The following is a 21,206-nucleotide window of genomic DNA, read 5'->3' as shown; positions in this document are numbered from 1 at the left end:
AAAAGTTCGCCTTATCGTTATTCCGGAAAAAATTACTCTTTTTATTCCCCTGCTTGGAAGAGTCGATGATTAAACAAGTTGAACGTCGTCAGGTGTAATCACATTCGTTTTACTTATAATTTATTATCAAGGAAAATTCGTTCGAATCCATTGGTTTTTCGACGAAATCAGCGCGCGATTGTTTTAAATTCTATCGAATATCGAAGATAACGCATGGTGATTTACTTGAATGAAATGTCCCAAAAGAGTCGATTTATATCAATCGTGCAATTCGTACAATCTTTGATGTATACTCCGTACAATAAAATTTAAAGCTTCTAAATTAAAAGTGATGCGATAAAGCATTAATAAATCTAAAACTAATGTTTACAAATTCATAAATAAAATTTTCTACTGCAATATTAAACTGTAAACTTTCACGCGGTAAATATTACCGTTTCTAACTTGTATATATGCAGATAAATGCAACTGTAAATCTCAGCCATCAATATTTATTACGCGCCATTTCGTCGACGTTTACATACAATGATGCGGTTTATTCCTACATATATTTATCACAGTTTACACGACTGAATAAAGCACAGATCGCATTGTTCCATAAGTTTCTCTCGAATCTTTATTCGCCATTCTTACATGCAATAAATTCCACAAGAGGAGTTTTATCAGTTCCGCAGATACAGATCAGTCTCCTCGCGTGTAGCTGAGAATTTTGCGCCTCTAATAGCGAGATTTAATTCTATTATCGTTTATAAGTGGAATTTAAATTACCACCGATCGATACTAATCCAAGACACGTCTGCGAATGAGATGATTAATGCTCGATACCGTCGATAGTCTTTGTACCGATACAACTGTAGAAAAAAGACATAATTACCTACTGCATGACAGAAACATCTATAATACAAAATCTGCCCACATGGGATACAAGTTTCTGAAAAGCTCATACACGTGTGTATTAAACACTTCAATACGATAGAACTCTATTTAGGATAATATGAAAAACTGAACACACAGCCGTCAAAATGGAATCATTTTTTAAAAATAGGAACAATTTTTGCGCATCTTCTAATCGACTAATCCATCTAACTTTTCAAAGAAGAAAGAATCAAGTCGTTTGGTCGAATTTTAAAATAGTTATCACAAGAGTTCTAAAGAATGTGTGTTCAGTTTTGCTTAATACTGTATGTGAACTTATCTAGGGACAAACAATTTATATAGTTGGAGTTTATGCGATAGAAGTTCGACAAATTTCCCCACTACCTATGATTTTTCCTTTATGCGATAAGAATTGAGGTTCAGATATGTAGACTGAATCGGTAAAACCTCGAATAATCATATATCACCTGAAATTACATTTCAACAAATGGAAATGCTCATAAATGGATTTCTACTTACCTTAAAAACAGACACAGATAATGTAAAGTCTATCTATGCAGCCGCTATTTAGCTTTACGCGAAAGTGCATACGTAGATTAGATACTTGAATATCTTAAAAAACAAGCATGAATAATAATAATAATAATAAATGAAAAATTCGTGTACGCGACGATGCGTCTTGGCTGGTTGTCGCACGATCGTTCAGAAGGCGTCTGTCGATTTTAGAAAATGTAGGTTCCCTCGCAAAAGTATCCCCCACTAAAAGGAAGCCGTACAGAGCGGCGTATGTGGGGTACGTCGGCCGCGTATCAAGCCGCTTTGGCAAAGGCTCAGTCGCGAGCAGCGCAGGCCTGCGATTACACACACACAGAGCAGCGACTCGCGATTCGCCGGTTCGACGATCGGCCGATTCGTGTTTCCGCGTCGTATTCTAATCAACCAGCACCCGTCTCAATTAAAAACATGTTAAACACGTCAACACGATATCTCGTAAACGATATGAACGCGTGGCAACCGGGCGAGCAAGCAAACGTACCCCTTTGAAAATTCCGCCACTAACGGCCAGCAAGTGAAAGTGAGATCCAAGTGAATTTCGAACAACGACGTGTGATCTTTGCATTTAATATAACATACTCGTAAGCATATGAATATTTCTGAATTTTACATTACTATTATTAGAGATAGTAGATCCAACGAAAGGTATACAGAAGATAAGTCGGCGATCGTCAAGGTGTTATGGAAATTATTTTCGAGTGCGAAGGACAGTTAAAATGAGCGTAAAGAAGTGTTTGTTCTAATTACGATGCGTATATAATTGCAATTACCTGGGCCAACTAGCTGCTCGTTAATTGCGCCCTTGAGAGATAAGATAGCAAGACGGAAGATGCAAAGAGGGAAAAAGCGACTCACGATTCGACGAATCAATTCCGCTAATCTCGCCGCGTTCTCCAGGTGGCCTTTAATTACCTCATTCGCGAGTGAATGGAGCCTCCTTCGTGATGTAAACACCAGGCTTTTTATCTCTGTTCAACCAGGATTTGGATGTGTCTCGATGGACGCAGTAGTTGATGTCGGAGTAGAAAGATTTAGGAATAAACTTCCTGGTCTCTTATCTCATTTCCTTTTAATTTGATCTACTTCCGATAAGCTAACACCGTCTCCATGGTATTTTAAGGTATTTGAAATTCAATGAACTGATTAATAGCCGATAATGCAATTTACTCTGTTCGTTACACTTTGGTAGTTGGCATTTGAGTGGGGAAACATAGATTTTTAAGGTTTTCGAGGATTCGGAAGAAGCCTTAGAAATTGTACGAGTTTCGAATCGACCGCTAGACTACTAACTGCTTCGCAATAATATCTTTACCTGCTATAGACGGCGTTCACTACGCACTGGAAAAACGATAATTGGCTTCGATAAGACACACAACGAAGCCATGCGTCAACTGTTCGATCTTTACTCCGCAATGCCTTCGAAGTATTTTTCAGACAATATTACGAACAGTTTTGTACAGCTTGCATCCTGGATATTTGATTTCAATAATCTTCTTCTTCTCATTTTTCAAAAAACTTACCATACTTTCTTGTGTCTTTGCCAGTTTATCCGCTTAAAATTAAGAAACACACGGAGCTGCAACTAAATTAAAGTAATAGAAAGAAATATCTACACGACATTACGCAATCGCCACCGTGGTAATTACGATGATTGCGAGTATTAAATGCTCAGCTACAAAAAGGTAACAGCGATTAGTGCAATTCGACTAACCGTAAAACGACACGCACATAAATTTCGCCTTTTTCTCTCTGTTCTTGATAAAACAGGTGAATAAATGTTTTTCGAATGAATATACTGCAGCTTAAACACTTTACCTTCGAAAATTATTATGCACATATCTTATTATATAAAACATTTTAAAATTTCATTAGCATTGTAATGAGACACGACTGTCATCATCAAATTGATGTAGCTTTAAACGAATTTGAAAATGTGTATCGAAATTACAAAATATTTATTGCAGACATAATATATTAACATTTTTTCATATAAATATTTTTAATATAAATTTATTTAATATATTAAAAAATCAACATACAGCATCGTATACAGTGAATCGTGAACATATATGATCTTGACCAGTATAATCAGAACAATCGTATCTCGTAACAAGGCTAATAAAATTCCAAAACGTTCCGTATAATACAGATAATAAATTGATAAAGAGTATTCACATGTGTTCGAATATCTTCGGAAAGCCATGTACATGGTATCGTTAGTTTCCTATGTTACGTACGTTGATTTGTCTTTTAATTTTTTTCAACAAAAACATTGTAGTGTAACGAAAACAGGAGTCGATGTAATTATCGATGACGACAATTGTAACGATAGCAAAGATAACCTGCTGATGATAGACACGTAAACAGATTTCCATTTCCAGCGAGAAATTTCAAAGTTCAGGGGATCGTCGTCAGACAACTATTCAAATGAGGGTTTAAAGGTTCTCGCTGCGTCTGTCGTTCGATCATATTCGCGCCGTGCACGTGTTCAAACGTACGCGTGCAATGTCGTCTCAATTCGCGTATAAAACGTATACACAGCTGCACAGTTGTTTGTAATCACGAATTGTCGATGGTATCAAATCATTCTTCAAGACGTTCTCCTTTACTTATTGCGAGAGAAGAATTTATCGTCATCGAAGAGAAAGAAGGAAACGACCTGTTATTTTTAACGACTTAAGCAGCGTGTAATCGATTCGACGGATCGAAAGTGCGATTATCACGAGGAAAGAGTAAAATAAAGCGTATCGTGGTGGAATTATGGAGAGTTCTTCGTGAGCCGAATTCAGCGCGTAATTTTTTCCTCAATAATGAGAAATCACCAACGGCTGTAAACAGCGATGCACGGAGCTCGTGTGGGCTTCCGGTATTAGTCGATCATGAGAAAACGAGAAAGTTATAGCTGCCAGGAAATATATTCGACTAACGCGACGGAAACGTTGTTCCTCGGATGATCGTCGAGATCTTGTCTTCTGTGTACCTGGGTATCTCGCATAATTACGTCGAAAGAAAGAACGTCGAATACGTCGTTATTTACAGTGCGTGGAATAAGTAGAAGTTTGCAAGAGTTCGTTGAATTTTGGCATTCTTTTCTAGATCGTGATTAGTCAAGTGGACAAATTGATCGTTTAAATCGGACGTCAGAGAGATTGAATGAAACGTGGAAATCAGAATATCGAGTGTTACCGGAATACTACCTGTAATGATAAAACAGCGTTACGTCGAAAGTGCGAGGAAATCGTTTGCTAGCTTATCAGTCAGAGATACGATGTGAAACGCGTAATAAATGTTGCTGGAACTCACCGCGGAGATGCTGACACTGATCGGCGGCCTGATCGTCGCCTATTTCATCTACGTGCTGTTCACCGTAAGAAATGGTAAATATTACCAATTTTGTCTTAACTTGAAATTGAATAGTTAGTAAAAGGATGGTATTAGTAGAAGAAAGCAGTGGGAGTATGTTAATAGGTTGCGATTCAATTCACGTGAAATCTACTTCTTCACTTTCAATACGCAACTCTCTAACCGATAGAAAAGTGTTATTAAATGCCTCGAGATTTTTTTCGCTCCATTCTTAAGTTTTCTCAAACCAAATATTTACTTGATATACCAATGATATTCATCGATAACAAGTTGGACTTACGTGAGACGTGTGACTTCACTTTCTAATGATAGTTTCGAAAGAAAAGTTATTAAATATCATAAAAAGTTGCCAATCACGTTCCTGAATTTATATTTATGCAAATGCCTATCTTTATGGTCACTAAAAGGATGGAACTTGAGAAACATTTATTTCGCCTACTGAGTATCATGTGGATGGATGTTTCATATACTTTTTCATGTTATGTATTCTACGCATTTTACCGCTTTTCAATTTCCCATAAACGCATATACATTCACAGTCTATTTGTAGGTAATTACAAATCGAGTTACGGACAAGTCGAGAAACTTTCGATAGAATGCAACTGATATAATCTTTTCCAATCTGTAGAACGTAGGATATGCAAAGTAGAGCGGTTATAAAATTTCGATCCAGTTTGCATTCGTGAAAGCAGCATCATCGGCACAGATTCGCCGCGGTTATTGCAAATTGTCACCGGCCAACTATTCGCGTGTCCCTGGCACGGTTCCTCGATTGCACGTAATAATCTGTCACGAAGAGGATTTGCCTCCTCTCCTCTTTGACAATTTCGCAGGACATTCTGTAATAACATTTTACGATGTTTCGTAAAAGAAACATGAGGAGAAGCCGAGAAAAATCATCCTCCGACACATTTCGAAACAGACGTTCTTCTTGATGGCTCGGTGTAGTCCATTGTTGTAATTTCTCTTTTTAAATAGATTTTATATCTATGTTGCGTGTGCCCGTATTGTCATCTTGGTAAACGTAAATAACATAAAAGAATTTATTTAGTGTCCTTCTTGAGGATTCGTTCTCCATTCAATGTCGTAATTCTTTCTTTTAAATAAATACACGTCTCGTTACAGAAATTATATTACGTGTATAAATAATAAAATTTGTGGAAAATCGATAGAAAGAATTTATTTAACATTCCTGATTTCTCGTTCTACTCTCATTGTTGTAATTCTTTCTTCGTAAATTCTTTCGAGATAAATATCTTCTCTTTAAATAAATCTTCTACCTGCATTCTGCGTACTCACATAGTTGTCACATAGATAATATAGTTTATGAGAAAAAATTCCATACAATTTCTCGCTGGTGACAATCGGTGCGTTATTGTCACCGATTCGATTATTCGATTGTGATCGATTCAAAGGAACAACTGACACAGCTGCCACCACGATAACACGTCTTTCGCCTTCAATAAGGTCGCAAGATTATCACGAGTCGCATCACCAGAGGAATCGTATGATTCTTCCATTTCGAATAATTTTCTCTTACTCGTCGAATCTCTTTACCCTCCCTTTCGATATTTTTATCTCCAACGATTCAGGTTTACTCAACGGCGTACAGATCACGAGGTCGAACGTGATTTAGATTTAAAAAGTCCTTCGCAACTTGCTTGGTTTGCGTCTATCGGAAAATATTTCATGATGAAATAGTAAAGAATATTTTTCTCGCATCTTCAAGATTAAATTCACTCGTAATTATAGAAAAATAACGAAGAAACCAGTCTTCCAAATCCCCGTTTCCTCGCTGTTATGAAAAAGATGAGCGTGTTTATACATTGACGTAAATCATAAAGATATAAACAATTTTTAGGCATATATTACAATATTCAAGAGTAGATATGTAATGTTCAATATACAAGAAGATATTCAAAACGACGTATTCATTATGCAATTTATAATATTTAAACAAGCGAAACGAATCTTTGCTCAGATTCTATCTCTTCGTTTTGTTGTTCACATAAAATCGTGAACTTGCAGGAATAGCCGTAATTTACTGATGAAACCCGAATATCAAAATTGAAAGGATTGCTGCAACAAGCGGATAGCTCAACTTTTCAGTAATTTAAAGAAACCAATACGAGATTAATCAAGCCAAATTATGTTTTTATACGTGCTATAAATCCATGGTCAATTAATATTAGTAGTAACTCCCGTACTTTTGAATATGAAACTTGTAGTTTTTTTTTTTAGCTATTGGTTATGAAATCTCAATTCTTCTTCCAACAAGTACAATTTAAATATTAGATTGCTAGAAACATTTCGATTGCTATTATCGTGCAACCAATAGACAACATTCACAACCCTACTATATCGTAATCTTATCAGTTAAGCTTAAAGTGAAAAACTTGATAATCACTCTTAAGCGAAACAATCATAATCACCGCGTGTTTTGTTCTATTTTCGTGAAAAATTCTTAAACCATGCTTATGGTATTAAATTCATAATCTAAATTCGTCGATAGCAAAGTCCAGAAGCTCAAAGCACGAATGCTATCGTTTCGAGAAATATTAAATTAACAACCATGGAGAAGACACGATTTCCCTGGATCGATCGCATTGCACATTAATTTGACAGAGGGAGAAACCTTTCTGCATTGCGATTACGCCCGTCCAGGTCGATAATCGCTATAATTTCATTGCGTCAGACGCGTTTCGCGGTGTACACATTTTCGATTCGCGACTCGATTTCGCCGATTGTCGCGCGATTTCGTTTGCTCGACGTTTCACAAATCAGAAATGAAGCGTTACGAGCTGGGTGGAAACGATTTCGTTCCCTTTCGAAATTCCCTCCCGCTGACTCGCCCATTAGAAAGTTCGGAAAAACAAAGCGAACCGCCACGAATAATGGGCAGCGCGTTTCGCAAAAACGCGAACGGTCGTAATCGATCATCGATACGATCATCCTTCGAAGGCAGCGCTCTTTTATATACAGTTCTATCGCTGGCTGGGCTACGTTTGCGTCAATTTATGAATATTACCGAGTGTATTGATTGAAAGTGTGAAGAAAAAGCGCAACGAAGGTCGTGCAGGAAAAAATCATCGATGGAGAAGTAATAGACAAGGGGACGGGTCTTTTCACGGTCTTCATCATCGATGACGTTTGCACTTTAACCTCTCAGAAGCCAAACCGATCGACTCCGCTTTTTATTAATTTCTTAATTGCGTTACGTAAACGCATGGCTAATACTCAGTACGTGAAGGAACAAAACACTCGCATCCATACGCTTATTTTACTGCAAGAAGCCACGATAACTGTATAATTGTAATAGTTGCAACATCGTCTTTTCTTTCTACTTTTAATTTGTAGAATTGATCCAGCGTGGCTTTCGAATAACTCGTTCGACGAAACAAGAAAAATAAAATGAAGAGAGGAAAAAGGAAAAGAAGATAAGGAACGTGTATTTATCAATGGAATTTCATTGCAGAATGATACTCGAGTAATGGAAGAATTCGATTAATTAAGAGACGATCACGCGCTATGGTGAGGCTAATGAATAGCCGCGGAAATTGTTGAACGAACCGGTGATAGTTAAGTAGGCAGAAAATAAATGTAGGCGACCTTCACCTTGTAGCGAGAGACCAGGGTTAGAAAGCCCATCGACCATCGGAATCTGTGCGTTTGATACACGGAAACACAGTTGGCGGAAAATCTTTCTGCTCGTACAGGCCGATGCAAATCAGCCTGAGCGCTAAATTTAGACTTCAATCGCCGTTAATAAACTGCGAATGGAACTCAAGTAGAATCGCGCATTAATCATGAAACAACGAACAACCTGTCGTATTACTAATCCTCCATTAAACGCTTCTTTCAAGATTATCGCGGTGAATCACTGAAACGAACTTGAAGCAGTCCTCTAAACAATTAGAAAGTGTGAAGACGTAAAATAAAGCTAAACGAAGTATAAAGAGGTGAATAGTTAAAGGAAGGTTGTTCAACGCCTATAATCCTCATAGTTTCGAAGAACTTCGATCGAACTTCTATCTTCAGCTTGTACAGAGGCTCACGAAGGTATTCGAATACCTGTAAGAACCTTTCATTAATGTATTAAAGGTGTTATGTGAAACATTTTGAAATTTCGTTAGCAATTTTATGAGACTCGACTACCATGCTGATATTGATCAAGTTTGAAGGAAATCCGAAGATGTATTAGAAATTACACGGTATTTGGTACAAGTATATTTCACAGAAATGACTATTTATTATACTAATTCTTTACCAAATGTATGTTTGCAATAAGTATCTTCCAATTTCTATATACATCTTCAAATCAAAGATCTAAATTTATTACCAATATAATGATCATAGTTGTGCCAGTGCTGATGAGGTTTTAAACTGCGTGTTTCATAGAACACACGCAATTATGTGCGTAAAAGTTTTCTGTGCTGAGTGTTGAAATACTTTCGTGTATCTGTTAATAGAGCGAACAAGACATTAACTCGACCAATTGCAACTATCTAACCGGTTGAACAGATGCAGTATGGATCCTCTGAGCCTCTGAGTGAACGCGTCCCCGCTGTCACAGCTCGAAGTTTCCCGCGAAAAGAGTTCAGCAGGTCGTCCCCGTCGAATTTCTCTCGGTCGCGCGCACGCGGACAGGCAAAAGAAGAATGAGGAATAGCTGACAAGGCCGGGAACCGGTGAAATTACCTTGGCTTGTCGTTCGTACGCGGCCAAACGAGACGTTCATCGCTCGATCCATTACCAATACCGTAGCTACCGCGTCGATGAAAGTACGCCATCGTACCGCTTTTCTTGTCCTGCCTTGCTCGTTAACCCTTTCGCGTCATCTATTTCCTTTTCGATAAGGTTTCTCCTCAAATCGATTTTCAGAGATTTCTAATGTTCATAAATTATGATAATTTATAATCAAAGTTTTCTCTAATATTCGTACGTCTTGCTACATTTTTCCACATTCGCGTATAGACGTAGTGGATATTGAGGTTTATTAGAAGGATGGATCGATGAGTATGGAGGGATGAATAGGCGATTTTCAAGAATTTGTTTCTGTCAGGAATTCTTTTGGCGATGACAGATATTGAAATGGTAATTTTAAGTTCAATGACTTCTTCGATAGTTTTGAAGAGTTTATATTGGCGCGAGTATTTTTATCGTCCAACACTTTGTCACGCCGTAAATAAACATAGGAAGATTCGGAAATTTCACGAACACGAATATTTCAATTTAAAGTAGGACGCCTTTACCACAGCAATCTTCACGCGTTTGCAAAAATGCCGAAGAATAGAATAAACACAGTGCTACATCCATCACAAATTTCTTCAAATATTCGCAAAGATCTTTCGCACCTATCGAAACACCCACCAGGATCTTACGGTTTTACACTGAAACATCTACCACAAAATGTCCCCAAAAACGTCATAAATACATTAGGCATACCATATATTCCATAAATAAACTTATCGTAATCTTACGAAGTCACATTGAAACTCTACACAACATCTACCATAAGATGTTCCAAATGTGTCCAAAATTTTCGCGAAAAACCTATCAAGACCCAAAAAAGCTAAATACCCGAAAGAAAATCTATGGAACGTCTGCCATAAAACCCTTTAAACATTCCCAAACACTTTGGCAGGAAGCGTATTCACAACCAACAAACTTAACAACTAACAAATAGACCCTACTGTAACGTAGAGCGCAAAAATCGATATTATAAAAATTCGCAGACAAACCAAGCACGGATTCGCCAACGATGGCGCACACGGCGCTGCGCGAGATCGTGGAGCGTGCCGTGGACGAAGCGAGGAAGTTGCCGGGCCTCGGTGGTTCCGGTGTGTCCGGAAATGCTCCAGAGGCACGGAACGTCGTGGAGGACAGTTACGAGGATATACTCGCCACCGCGATACTCAACAAGGTTACAAATATTCATTTCTCGGAGTCTGATCTCTCTCGGGGGCATTCCCTCGAGGTGTTTGGGCTCCGTTCATGGAATTCCTGGTATTCGCTCGTGGATCGAGCGAGAGAGGATAAATCGATGAGCGAACGTTGGATTTTCTAGGTCATCGAGAAATTCCAAAAGGAACAGGTGGACGGCAATAGCAACGTTCTCCCAGGAAAACCAGTGTCCGCTAAGTGTGCGTTAAGTATGTTCCTTTGATTGTATGAAAAGAATAAATAAGAATAGAAGAAATAATTAAACACAAACGATGGATTTTGGGTTGTTTTTTGTGCAATTAGTATATAGGAAGATGAGGTTTTCATAAAATTAATGCTCACATTTAATGATATAGAAACATAATAATGGAGTATGTCACTATTGAGATTGAGATGTGGCATGATTAATTATAATCATCCATGTATATGGTATATTATATGTACAACGCGAGTAGGCAGTTCTAACGTTAAATGATTAAGCAAAGAAAATGTAGGAAAGAGGATGTAAGCAATTCAAAAGAGATTCCTTCTTCGTATTTCAGGCGAAAATGAGGCAGGTCTCGACGAAGGTGTGGAAGAAGGCTGCAGCAGCCTGGAACCACTGTCTCAGGATGATTGTAGCAGTGACTGTAGTGCGTCTTGCTCGAGACGCGTTAGAAACCAACCGGAGCCATTATCTCTCACGGTAAGCGATCCTTTTATGGCGAACGTCGCTTATGACCTTGGCGGAATGTCGAAGAATTTGCGAAAGAAACGAGAACTCTTCCGAAGAAATATGTAGATACGATCCCTACTGAGTCTTTCGACTTGTATTGAGTATCTTGATTTCGAAACAATTGGAAAAGCTTACTACAGTAACATGGCTAATATGGAGACTTTCCAGTAATTTGAGTAAGCCAACATAGCCCAACTCAAAATCAAGCAAAATCAAACTTTTGAAATCACCTTTTTAAACAAGCCAAATGCTATAAATTCATAGTCGACTAATATTTGTAGTAACTTTTGCATTGTTAAATGTGAAACCTATATCTACTTCTCTTGTCCAACGAACGTAGCTTAAATAAATAAATAAATAATATTGAAACTTTGAACCACAGATTAACGAACTCGATTTGAAAACAATCACAGCAGCATGAATAATCATGAGAGCCAAGTAACGAGGACATGCCTGAATTTTAGATCTAGCACATGATATGAAAAATTACGATTGGAAAAATGAACCGTTTCGTGTAATTTCGCGACTAGGTTTGTAGGTTCTTGGGTGATTCTCAGTCGATAAGCGTGTTACTCGCGAATGATAAGCACCGGAAGTGGAACCGTTGTCCCACTTTGAAATACGCACGCCGGTCCCAACCAATAAGAGAAAAAAAAAAAAAAAAATGAAAGAAAGAAAACACAAAAAGCTATAAACAGACTTCATCGAGGTCGTTTCCTACAGTTTATTAATGACACGTGTGTTTGATCTTTCAGATAGAGGAAAGAATTGAGGAAGTGACGACAACTTATGCGTCCGACGAGGATCATAGGGAACATGACATCTTGCCCATTAAGAACGCCCATCGAGTTCCGTTTCCTGAACTTGGAATGGACATTATCGATCGTAAGTGCTGCTTATCCACGTGTCGTTCATCTAATTCCATTGATAATGTTATATTGAAATTTTTATTCTTATGGTCGCTCACCTTTAGGAATTTGATAAGATAACAGTAACATTTGCATATGTAACATTTCTACTGATGGTGTGGAAGCGATATAACACAATTAAGTTTGGATATTCCGATCAGTTGTATTATAGCGTCGTCTATAGTTTTCAAATCGTGTTATTCAAATAGTTATTCAAATGTTAAAATCGAACTACAATTTATTATAATTTATTGTAATGTCAAATTTGTGGCGGCAGTGAAAATACGTGTGAAAGACGAGTAACTGAGGAACAAGCGAATTGTTTGCGTTAGACCGATAGCGAGTGAGCACCAATTCGGAGAAAGCACGAGTGGACTAGAATGTGTGGTGCAACGTAAGAAGACAACAATCGTTAAAAACGTGGTAATAAGTAGAAGACGAGAGAGTCTTGTTCGAAAAGAAATGTTGTAGCGAGCAGCATCTAGAATTATTCTTTATATTATTTTACTTTACACTTGATGAAACCTGAAACCCAACGTGAATCCCATTGTCATTGTTTTCTAATTACCTAATTTTTATTACCATAGCTTGTCAAGAATCGGAGGATAGTCAGGACGATCCAGACACGACGACCACGCACATAGGTTTAGTTTCTCCGATCGAATCGTGGGAAGAGAATTGGTTGTTCCAAAAGAAGAGAGTTCAAAGCCAAGCTGACCCTGTGGCCATGTTGGTGCCTCATCCTAGCGCCGATTTCAAGGCTTTAATCGGTGACAAGGACGCGGAAGACACATCCGATTTGTCCGAGTGTTCATCGGCACAGTCAGACGAAGAGATAGAAAAAGAATTAATGGAAGCCATAAGCAGCGTCGTGCCACGATCTCCGAAGAAAAAGGAGTTCGAGAATGGTCTGGAGTACTTAAATTCGTCAGACGACTTTTCGTTGCAGAAGGATGATGTGAATTCATTTTCCAATGGCGGATACGTATACGTATCTGATGAGGAAAAGACTGACCGTAGACGCGTGAAAGACCAAAGGAAAGCAGAGAAACAGAGGGAAAAAGAAGAAGATTATAAACAAAGTGTAAAGGGAAACGAAGAAGTGAAAGCCAAAGAGATTAAGGAGAAGGAAGTGAAAAGAAAATTGGAGAGAGTCGAAACTGAGGATGAGAAACCTGTTTCAGAATCAATAAATGTAATTAGTAACGGCTTGAAGAAGGTAGGAATGGAGCGACAGAAAACGAACAATGTATCCGACGAGGATAAAACGAGAAATTTAATCAACGGGGACAATTTCATTAAAGTAGATCGATCGCTAAAGAAAAGTGAATCGGATAATCTATCGAATTCTGTTAATTCGAAGCCTTTGACGATTATTCTGCCCGATGAAAGTGAGCTAAACGTGCCAAAGACACCGACACCCACGCCAACGAGGATTTCCATGGAAATTAATCTGGGAAATCCTCACAGCGAGAAAACGTGCATCTCGCAGGAGAAGATCGTTCTGAATTCCTTGGAATGCGCGAAGAAAAAACTGATGGCCGTCAATGACGACAGTGTGGAAGCATTCGAAGACGAGGAAACCATGTTTGCTCAGCAAAAAGTCGACTTTCATGGTAAATATTTTAGCTACGTAGTCACCTGTTGTAAGAGTTTATGAGCTTATGATTGCCACTCATTTCACTTTTGTTTGTGAACATTAGCCGAAGATATTCAGCAGGAAAGCGAATACACCGAACATTACGATATCGCGACTCAGAGACACTTGGATAGCTTGACAAAGTCCGAATCGTTCGAGTTTTCGCCATTAACGAATTCCTCGATAGAGGATGACGAAAGGTAATATCAATACCAGTATTATCATTTGTAACCACTACGACTCTTCATCTAGTATCGAATGACGATAAAACATTTAACTGCGCTCGTTTATCTTTATTAATTTTTCAACTTAAAAAGGACGTGCCACGATGAACTTTCACTTATGATAGCCTTCGAGAGGCTTTAAAATATATTTACCGAGTTTAAAACAACCATTATAACTTTTGACAAAGTTATCTTTTCTTGTAAATGAAAATTCTCGACCAGAGCTGACGTAAAAGAAATTTTTAATGGAATATAAAAGAGTAAGATTCGAGATTTCTCGATTGTCTCGCGTCGAAAGTATCGAAACTAGGTTCGTTTCGTAACGTCACCGTTCAACGGTCTGCGAAGCGCCGTAAAGAACTTTCTTCTTACCGATGATACTATAACAATCTTTCAATATTCCACTGTGCAGTAAGTGCCGACAGGCTGTGGCGTTTGCCAAAGCTGAATCGGCTTCGCATCTGTCCCTGCAGAACAAGGATCCGGAGGAAGAGGGTCGGCTAGGTACTCCTCCGAGACCAGGTGATCAATTTAACAGTTTTATTTTTTTTTACAATGTCAATCCTCGTCGTAATTTTTTAGAAATTCAGAGTCAACGTATCTGTCGATATAATTAAAGACGTTGTTTTAAATGTAACTTGTTTGCAATAAAAAAAATAGGTACAATTGCTGAACGCGAGCACAAAAAGTGGGAAAATGCACCACCTATCGAGAACAACCCCTATAGCCAGGAAAACATTCAAAAGAGGCTTTTGGAGAGGCAGTACTCTAGAAGATCGTCAGACATTCCTGGGTAAGATTTATAATAATCTTTATTCATATGCGAATTTGATAAGGCTAATATTCTACGGATAATATTTTTGTTCAGAATTCATACCGAATTGCCAAAGAGCAACGGTGCGGATATGGATGTCGTGCTGGCGCCCCATGAACCGGATATCAAAAGGTGATATTCGAAATTATATGAAAAAGATCTACAAATATCTAAATTTTCATGTTTCATCCAAAATTAGAAACTAGCTTAACCTTTCAATAATAACTGTCTGTAATATATAGACGCTATATAATACCATAACATATGAATGCAATAGGAATTCAAAACTTTGTTCTGTACGTGAAATTTCCAGAAACCACAAATATTTTGTTTCGCAAATAAAATACGAATAAAGAAATCTATGATAAATAGAGATCATATATCAGACGTTCTATCGCATAAAGAAGCTTTATCCGATGTACAAAATTTCTAAATCACGCAAATACATACTCGTATCTCAAAGAAAAAGAAAATTCTTTAGGAAGAATCTTCCTGCATGAAATCAATAATCTTGGCAGAATTATCGGGATTTAACAATTTTTAACCCATCGGAAAATAGGTAATGAACTAGCTAATTATATAAATGCGTGGAATGCGTAGGTTCGGCAGGGACTATTACATCAACGATTCAAGAGCATCGGGTAACGAGAAAGGGAGAAGATCGACGGCGTCGACCTCGAGCAGACCCAGCAGCTCGTTGTCTCAACGATCAAGTTCCAACGGAATAGCGGACCCGGATCAACAGGTGAGTTTCCAGCTCGAAAAGTTCGAGGAGGCTTCCCTGCGTGGCAGCCTTTCTAGATGGACCTATCGCGATCCGTACTCCAGTCCGCAATTTGCCATCAACCCTCTTCTACGTTTGGAACTTGATGTATCAACAGAACCAACTGATCGTGATCACGAAAAAATCAACGGCTCTAACGAAAAATCGACGGGAAACGATGTTCCAAACGGTATAGAATATTCGAAAAATATGACAGAGAATAAAGAACATATCGACAAGTACGAAGCGATCATAGAGAAGGAAACTAAATATTTTGATATCGGTGGACAAGATGCTAAACCTCTTGGCATTGACAATGATATTTTAAAACTTATATCGAATGAATTTTCGCAAAAGGTCGCTTATAATCCGCTCTACGAACCAGAGAAGAGTATCCTGAAGTCAGATGACTCAGGAATGTTCTCGGTCGATATGAACCCCATGGAGGATAATAAGAAGCAAAGTGAGGAGTTCTGGAGGCTATGGATCAATGACAATCAGAATCATACGAAAAACGATCAGATTCTGTCGTTCAATGGAAGAAGATACTGGAACCTTAATGGCTACAAGTATCACACATTCGGAGGAATAAAGAACTCTCTGGATAAAAGCGTGGAAGATTCTGACGCGGAGGATAACTTGAAAATGGAGACACGTGACGACGAGCCCTTCGATATCACGGATTTTAGTAAATTCAAGTTTCAGACATTTGGCGGTATAAAGAAGGGCAAGAAGATCGACGGGAAAGGAATTCCCATGTATAGAAAAATGATATTAAGATCGTGTATAAGGAATTGTAAAAATACCAAAGGAATGAGGTCGTCTCACAGCGATTCTGCTTTACAGCGCATGAATGGAATAAATAATGCGTCGAACGAAAATATCGATCAGGAGTCTGATAGACAGAGCGATTATGAAAGTGACAGTTCCGAGGAGAGAGATACGATGATGTACCTTAATATAAATACGAAGAGAAAGCGTAATAACAAGTTCTACAAGAAACGAGTTAAGACGGTGTTTTCATCATGTAGATCGTCCTCGGACGAATCTTGGCAAGACGAAGATGTTCAATCGCCTGACAAACTGACAATGCGAAAATGTCTAAGAGACACGCCTAAGAAGATCAAATTACGACCGAATCCGGATAACGATTCTAATTATTTTTTCAATACGTCCAGAAGGAAGGTGTTCAACGATAGTTTGAGAAGAGTTCGATCGCAGAAACGATTGTCGGACGATAACGAAAGTTTGAAGCTGGTACCACCTATCGTGCCGCAGATGGTGGAAAAAACTTTCGAAACTTTACAAGATCTTCGAAGCAAAGGGAAGAAAAAGAAGAGCAAAAGTTCCGAATCGAACGGCCAAAAAAAAACTGGTGTGAGATGTTTGACCGATCTGACGATATGGTGAAAGTAGTTACTTAAATTGGTTCCCGTTGGGAAATCTAAACTCTTCCACGCGTATAGAAGTTAGCACTTTGTTCTTTAAAAAAGAAATGTCTTTTTTTATTTTATCGTATATAGTGCCATATTGTCAACTAAAAGTTCCTCGAAAGGTGTCCAAAACGTATCAAAGATACAAATTCTATTTTTCATCGATAGATTATAGAGAAGAAGTTTATTGTACAGAGGAGTGTATATTGTAACTGTTATAAATATATTGTTTTTAATGAACGTAACGAATAATGAGACATGTGACTTTACTTGAAGTGTGCATGACACTATAACGGTGTAGGTATTTGACCCTACGATTAATCCTCGCGTAGCAAATTCGAAGATTCTATGACTACTTAAATACCATCTTTATTAATTTCAATTGTAGTATAACAGAAAAATTAATACGCTCTGTAAGCAAACTGTAAATAAAACTTTCCTGACTCTTTCTTGTAGATCGCACGCAGTAATGTATCAGCCTTGTATAATACAAAACGATCGTTCTTTCTTGTATATAGTACACGTAGATCGTAAAAAAGGCGGCTTAAAAATAATAAAAATAATACAAATAATAAAACATGTGATCGAGAACATTCTGTTAATACGAAGTCGTTCTATGCACATTGCACATGCATGATCGCTGCGAAAAATGCCTTTTCCGATCGGTAAGTACCGTTTACATGCATTTCCAATTCAATGCATGTCGACTAACAAACGATACAGGTCTGCATGCTCTGTGATCGACAGAAGCTTTTATTAGAAATCATCGAATCAAAAAAAAAAAAAATGAAAAGAAAAATGAATGCTACGTAAAAATCTTTGGTGCCATTCTCCGTTATATGGTGTTTGATCACAACTAACAACTTCTAAATTTTCTCGATAAAATTTATTGGGTGTAATATGCATGGCTATATACGTACACACGCGAAGCTTATATTAAACTAATTTTAGATGTAAAAACGTTACTAACATCCGCAAAAGCCACATCGAAACATTTTGTGAACTAAAACGCGCGCCCGATATTGGATGGTTTAATTCAACTGAACCATTTTCTGTTTCAGGAGGAAACACAATACAGAGAAACGGAGACGATCCTGAATCGAAGCAACGACGTGAAATCCAAGGTGGCGAAATGGCAGAATAACAACGTGGAGAACAAATATCAACAACCTGTTGGACAAAATGATTCTTCAGACGAGGCGGAAAGAGACAAAGACAGGTTCTCGAAAATCGAGTCGCAGATGTCGTGGGACGACCAACGAATGGAAGAAATTCTGGAAAACGAGAGGAAAAATAGCAAGAATGAAATCAACGCGAAACTGAATAATCAAGAAAATTACGAGAACGCCGTTATAGAAACGAAAAAGTCCAATTCCGATGAAAATCCACGCAAGATCAAGAGGATCGACTTGAAGGCTTATGGATTCGAAAATGAATTCTCTAATAAAACGGCTAAAACTTCTACGCCTAGAGTGGTCAATAAATTGGACCTTAAGTCTTTTGGTTACGATAATGGAATTCGACGAACACAATCGACGATTCAATTGAATAGCATAGGTAATGACGAATTCAAGCCAAGGTTAACCAGAACGTCGAACAAATCGAACTTAACACGGAGAAACGATTATGATAACGACCGTGGCGATGTGATCGAAAGCAACCGTGCTTCTGGCGATAACAACTTGACACAGAGCACGGAAACTTTGAACAAGTATGAGAACGAGAGTTACAACGATTTTGGATTGAAGTCGGCGAAATCGGTGCCGAACATCGCCAAATTCTATTCGAATCCAAATAGCCAAGAAGATGAGGAGGTAGAAAGCTATAATCAGAATTCGTACAACGAATTTGGAATGGTTAAAAAAGGATCGGTGAGAAACATCGCGAATAATTATAGTTTGGAGAAGTGTAACATTAAAAGTAACGATTCTTCGGTCGACGATTCGGAAAATGAGACGGACAATTCCTTTGAGAGGGAACAGAGTCACCAATCGATGAGTGACGTCAAGAAGAAAAGTCTGAGCGAAGAGGAATTTGATAATAAGGTGCTGCCGATGCCATCGGTCAGGAGGCTCGCTGAAGCGTTTAGCAAACAGACCGAACCCGTTCCTGGACCCATCTCGAAGGTAAGAATGGATTCTTGAATGATCGATATGCAGAGTGTTACAAAAAGAAATCTAATAAAAGAAAGATACCAATTGGTCGACCTTGATTGTAATTTTGCAAGATGCTGGTAGCATGTAGGTTTCTGATATAAATAAGACATTATATACGTTGAATAGCTTTAAAGATATGAAGCTTCAGATCTTTCTTTTTATAGTATTCTAATCATCTAGTTTTAGTATAGGGCGCTTCATTTTCAGCGATGCATTGTTTATGATATATGTAGACTAAAGATATTATAGATTTATACAAAATTAGGAAACGAGAATACAACAATACAGTACAATAGTAGATACACGTCATGATATTTAGAGGGACAAATTTTTCAATGTTCCATTTCTTTAATTATGTTTACAAAAATATAAATTTGCGGTGCATCTTCATTTATACAAATATATCTAAAGGAGACTTTAATTACGATATATGATCACAAATTATTGCAAACACTTTTCACAACCAGTTACAAGAGATCGTATAGAAGTCCATGAAGTAATCAGAAATGATTTTGACTGTTTCTTATCTATCCTATTTAGATAACTAAATCGAGCAACGCGAATAAGGAGAGATCGTCAACACCAGAGATCCAAATAGTTGAAACGCCAAGACAGATGCATAGTCTGACTGCCAGATCGCTTTCGAAACAATTTCGAGAAGGCCTGAGGCAAATTCCGAACAAAGTGACTTCACCTCCGGCTAGTCACGTCGTTATGGAGCAACCTAATATAACGGAAAACCAAACGGAAGTAGTGCAAGGGAAAAGCGACGTGTCCAATGACACGAACGTAATTCTACCTGGAAAATTAAAGTCGAATATTATATTTTGGGAACAGATGCAGAGAAAGAGTTAAAGCACGTTTATGTAAAATCGGGCCCAAAGTCTTAAAAAGGAAACCGAAAGAGAAGTTGAATGTTCACTTAGGGATTAAATTAAATTAACGTATTAAATGCAAAGCGTCTAGATAAAGGATGTAAAAAATCCAGATAACTTGGTCTTCTTTTTTATAGAGTGCGATAGAAATTATTTCCGAGAAACAGAAATTTATCGAGAAGCTAGAAGAAGTAGAACAAGTTAACATCCTTGCTCAACGTAAGAATGTTTCAACGCCGTTCAACGAAAGAGTCGATTAATTGTATGAAACAATACAGGCTCAACGATCGATCGATTTACAAGAGCAATTGCATTCGCGACAGGAAATGTCGATGTGATTGTGTGTGCCAAATGATATCAACCCGTGATTAGCCAAAGAAAATATTTTTTACGTGGTCCTTTCGAAATATGCGAGCAATTTGAACGTAACTTTCTAAATAGCAAACATTTTGGAAATTACGAAACGACCAGCTAAATTTTACGCGTTCGTAATATTCTACGATCAATTTGTAAATACACGTCGCCGGAACATAGTCGAACTGTCGAAATTGTTTTCTGTATATAAGAAGGAACTCTTAATCATAGTCACAAAGTTTACTATATAGTATTATATATAAATCTACCATATAGTGTTCCCATATACGACATTACTATTTATTATTTATTAACGTCTAAATATGTATCTGTGTATATACGAATTATGAAACTCGGTGGGCAACGAAAGTACTTCAATAAAAATATCAAAATTTGTATGGATTTAACGTTGCGTTATCTGTACGCTAGAAACTGTGCTATATCGATATTACATAAATATACTGTTTATTATCTAAAAAAGATTACCAAAGCTTTTTACCTTTCATTTTTAAAAGGGACGGACTAGGGATCATCAAGACGATGGATCAGGAAAGAACCACGGAAATCATTTAAAAGAAATTATTTAAA

The 21,206-nt window shown here is 37.8% G+C and overlaps 1 protein-coding gene and 1 long non-coding RNA gene across 9 annotated transcripts in view; one reads left to right on the top strand and one right to left on the bottom strand.

Annotated features, from left to right (window-relative positions):
- LOC132912762 (uncharacterized) overlaps positions 1-21,020 on the top strand; it is a 54,276-nt gene extending 33,256 nt beyond the window's left edge. For 4 of the 8 annotated variants that reach the window (XM_060970457.1, XM_060970462.1, XM_060970458.1 and 1 more), the window contains 10 exons: positions 10,530-10,717; positions 10,862-10,946; positions 11,280-11,422; positions 12,208-12,337; positions 12,948-13,976; positions 14,064-14,199; positions 14,636-14,745; positions 14,884-15,016; positions 15,092-15,169; positions 15,638-17,810. In XM_060970457.1, the coding sequence (XP_060826440.1) occupies positions 10,530-10,717; positions 10,862-10,946; positions 11,280-11,422; positions 12,208-12,337; positions 12,948-13,976; positions 14,064-14,199; positions 14,636-14,745; positions 14,884-15,016; positions 15,092-15,169; positions 15,638-17,210 (3,605 nt within the window). In that variant the 3' untranslated portion in view covers positions 17,211-17,810. Of the gene's footprint in view, positions 1-1,720; positions 2,013-4,527; positions 4,809-10,529; positions 10,718-10,861; positions 10,947-11,279; positions 11,423-12,207; positions 12,338-12,947; positions 13,977-14,063; positions 14,200-14,635; positions 14,746-14,883; positions 15,017-15,091; positions 15,170-15,637; positions 17,811-18,294; positions 19,360-19,929 lie in introns of those variants that run through there. The other 4 variants (XM_060970459.1, XM_060970464.1, XM_060970465.1 and 1 more) reach the window with 4 other exon arrangements.
- LOC132912844 (uncharacterized) lies at positions 476-1,562 on the bottom strand. The gene is made up of 2 exons (XR_009659282.1): positions 1,261-1,562; positions 476-851 (listed from the first exon to the last, which is right to left on the bottom strand). It is a non-coding gene; the product is annotated as an uncharacterized LOC132912844 (long non-coding RNA).
- Positions 21,021-21,206: the final 186 nt, after the last annotated feature.

Source organism: Bombus pascuorum, chromosome 12 (assembly GCF_905332965.1).
Source record: "Bombus pascuorum chromosome 12, iyBomPasc1.1, whole genome shotgun sequence".
In the NCBI taxonomy this organism is placed as follows: Eukaryota; Metazoa; Arthropoda; class Insecta; order Hymenoptera; family Apidae; genus Bombus; species Bombus pascuorum.
The sequence above is the reverse complement of the archived record's forward strand: the minus strand, read 5'-3'. Positions and strand labels throughout refer to the sequence as shown.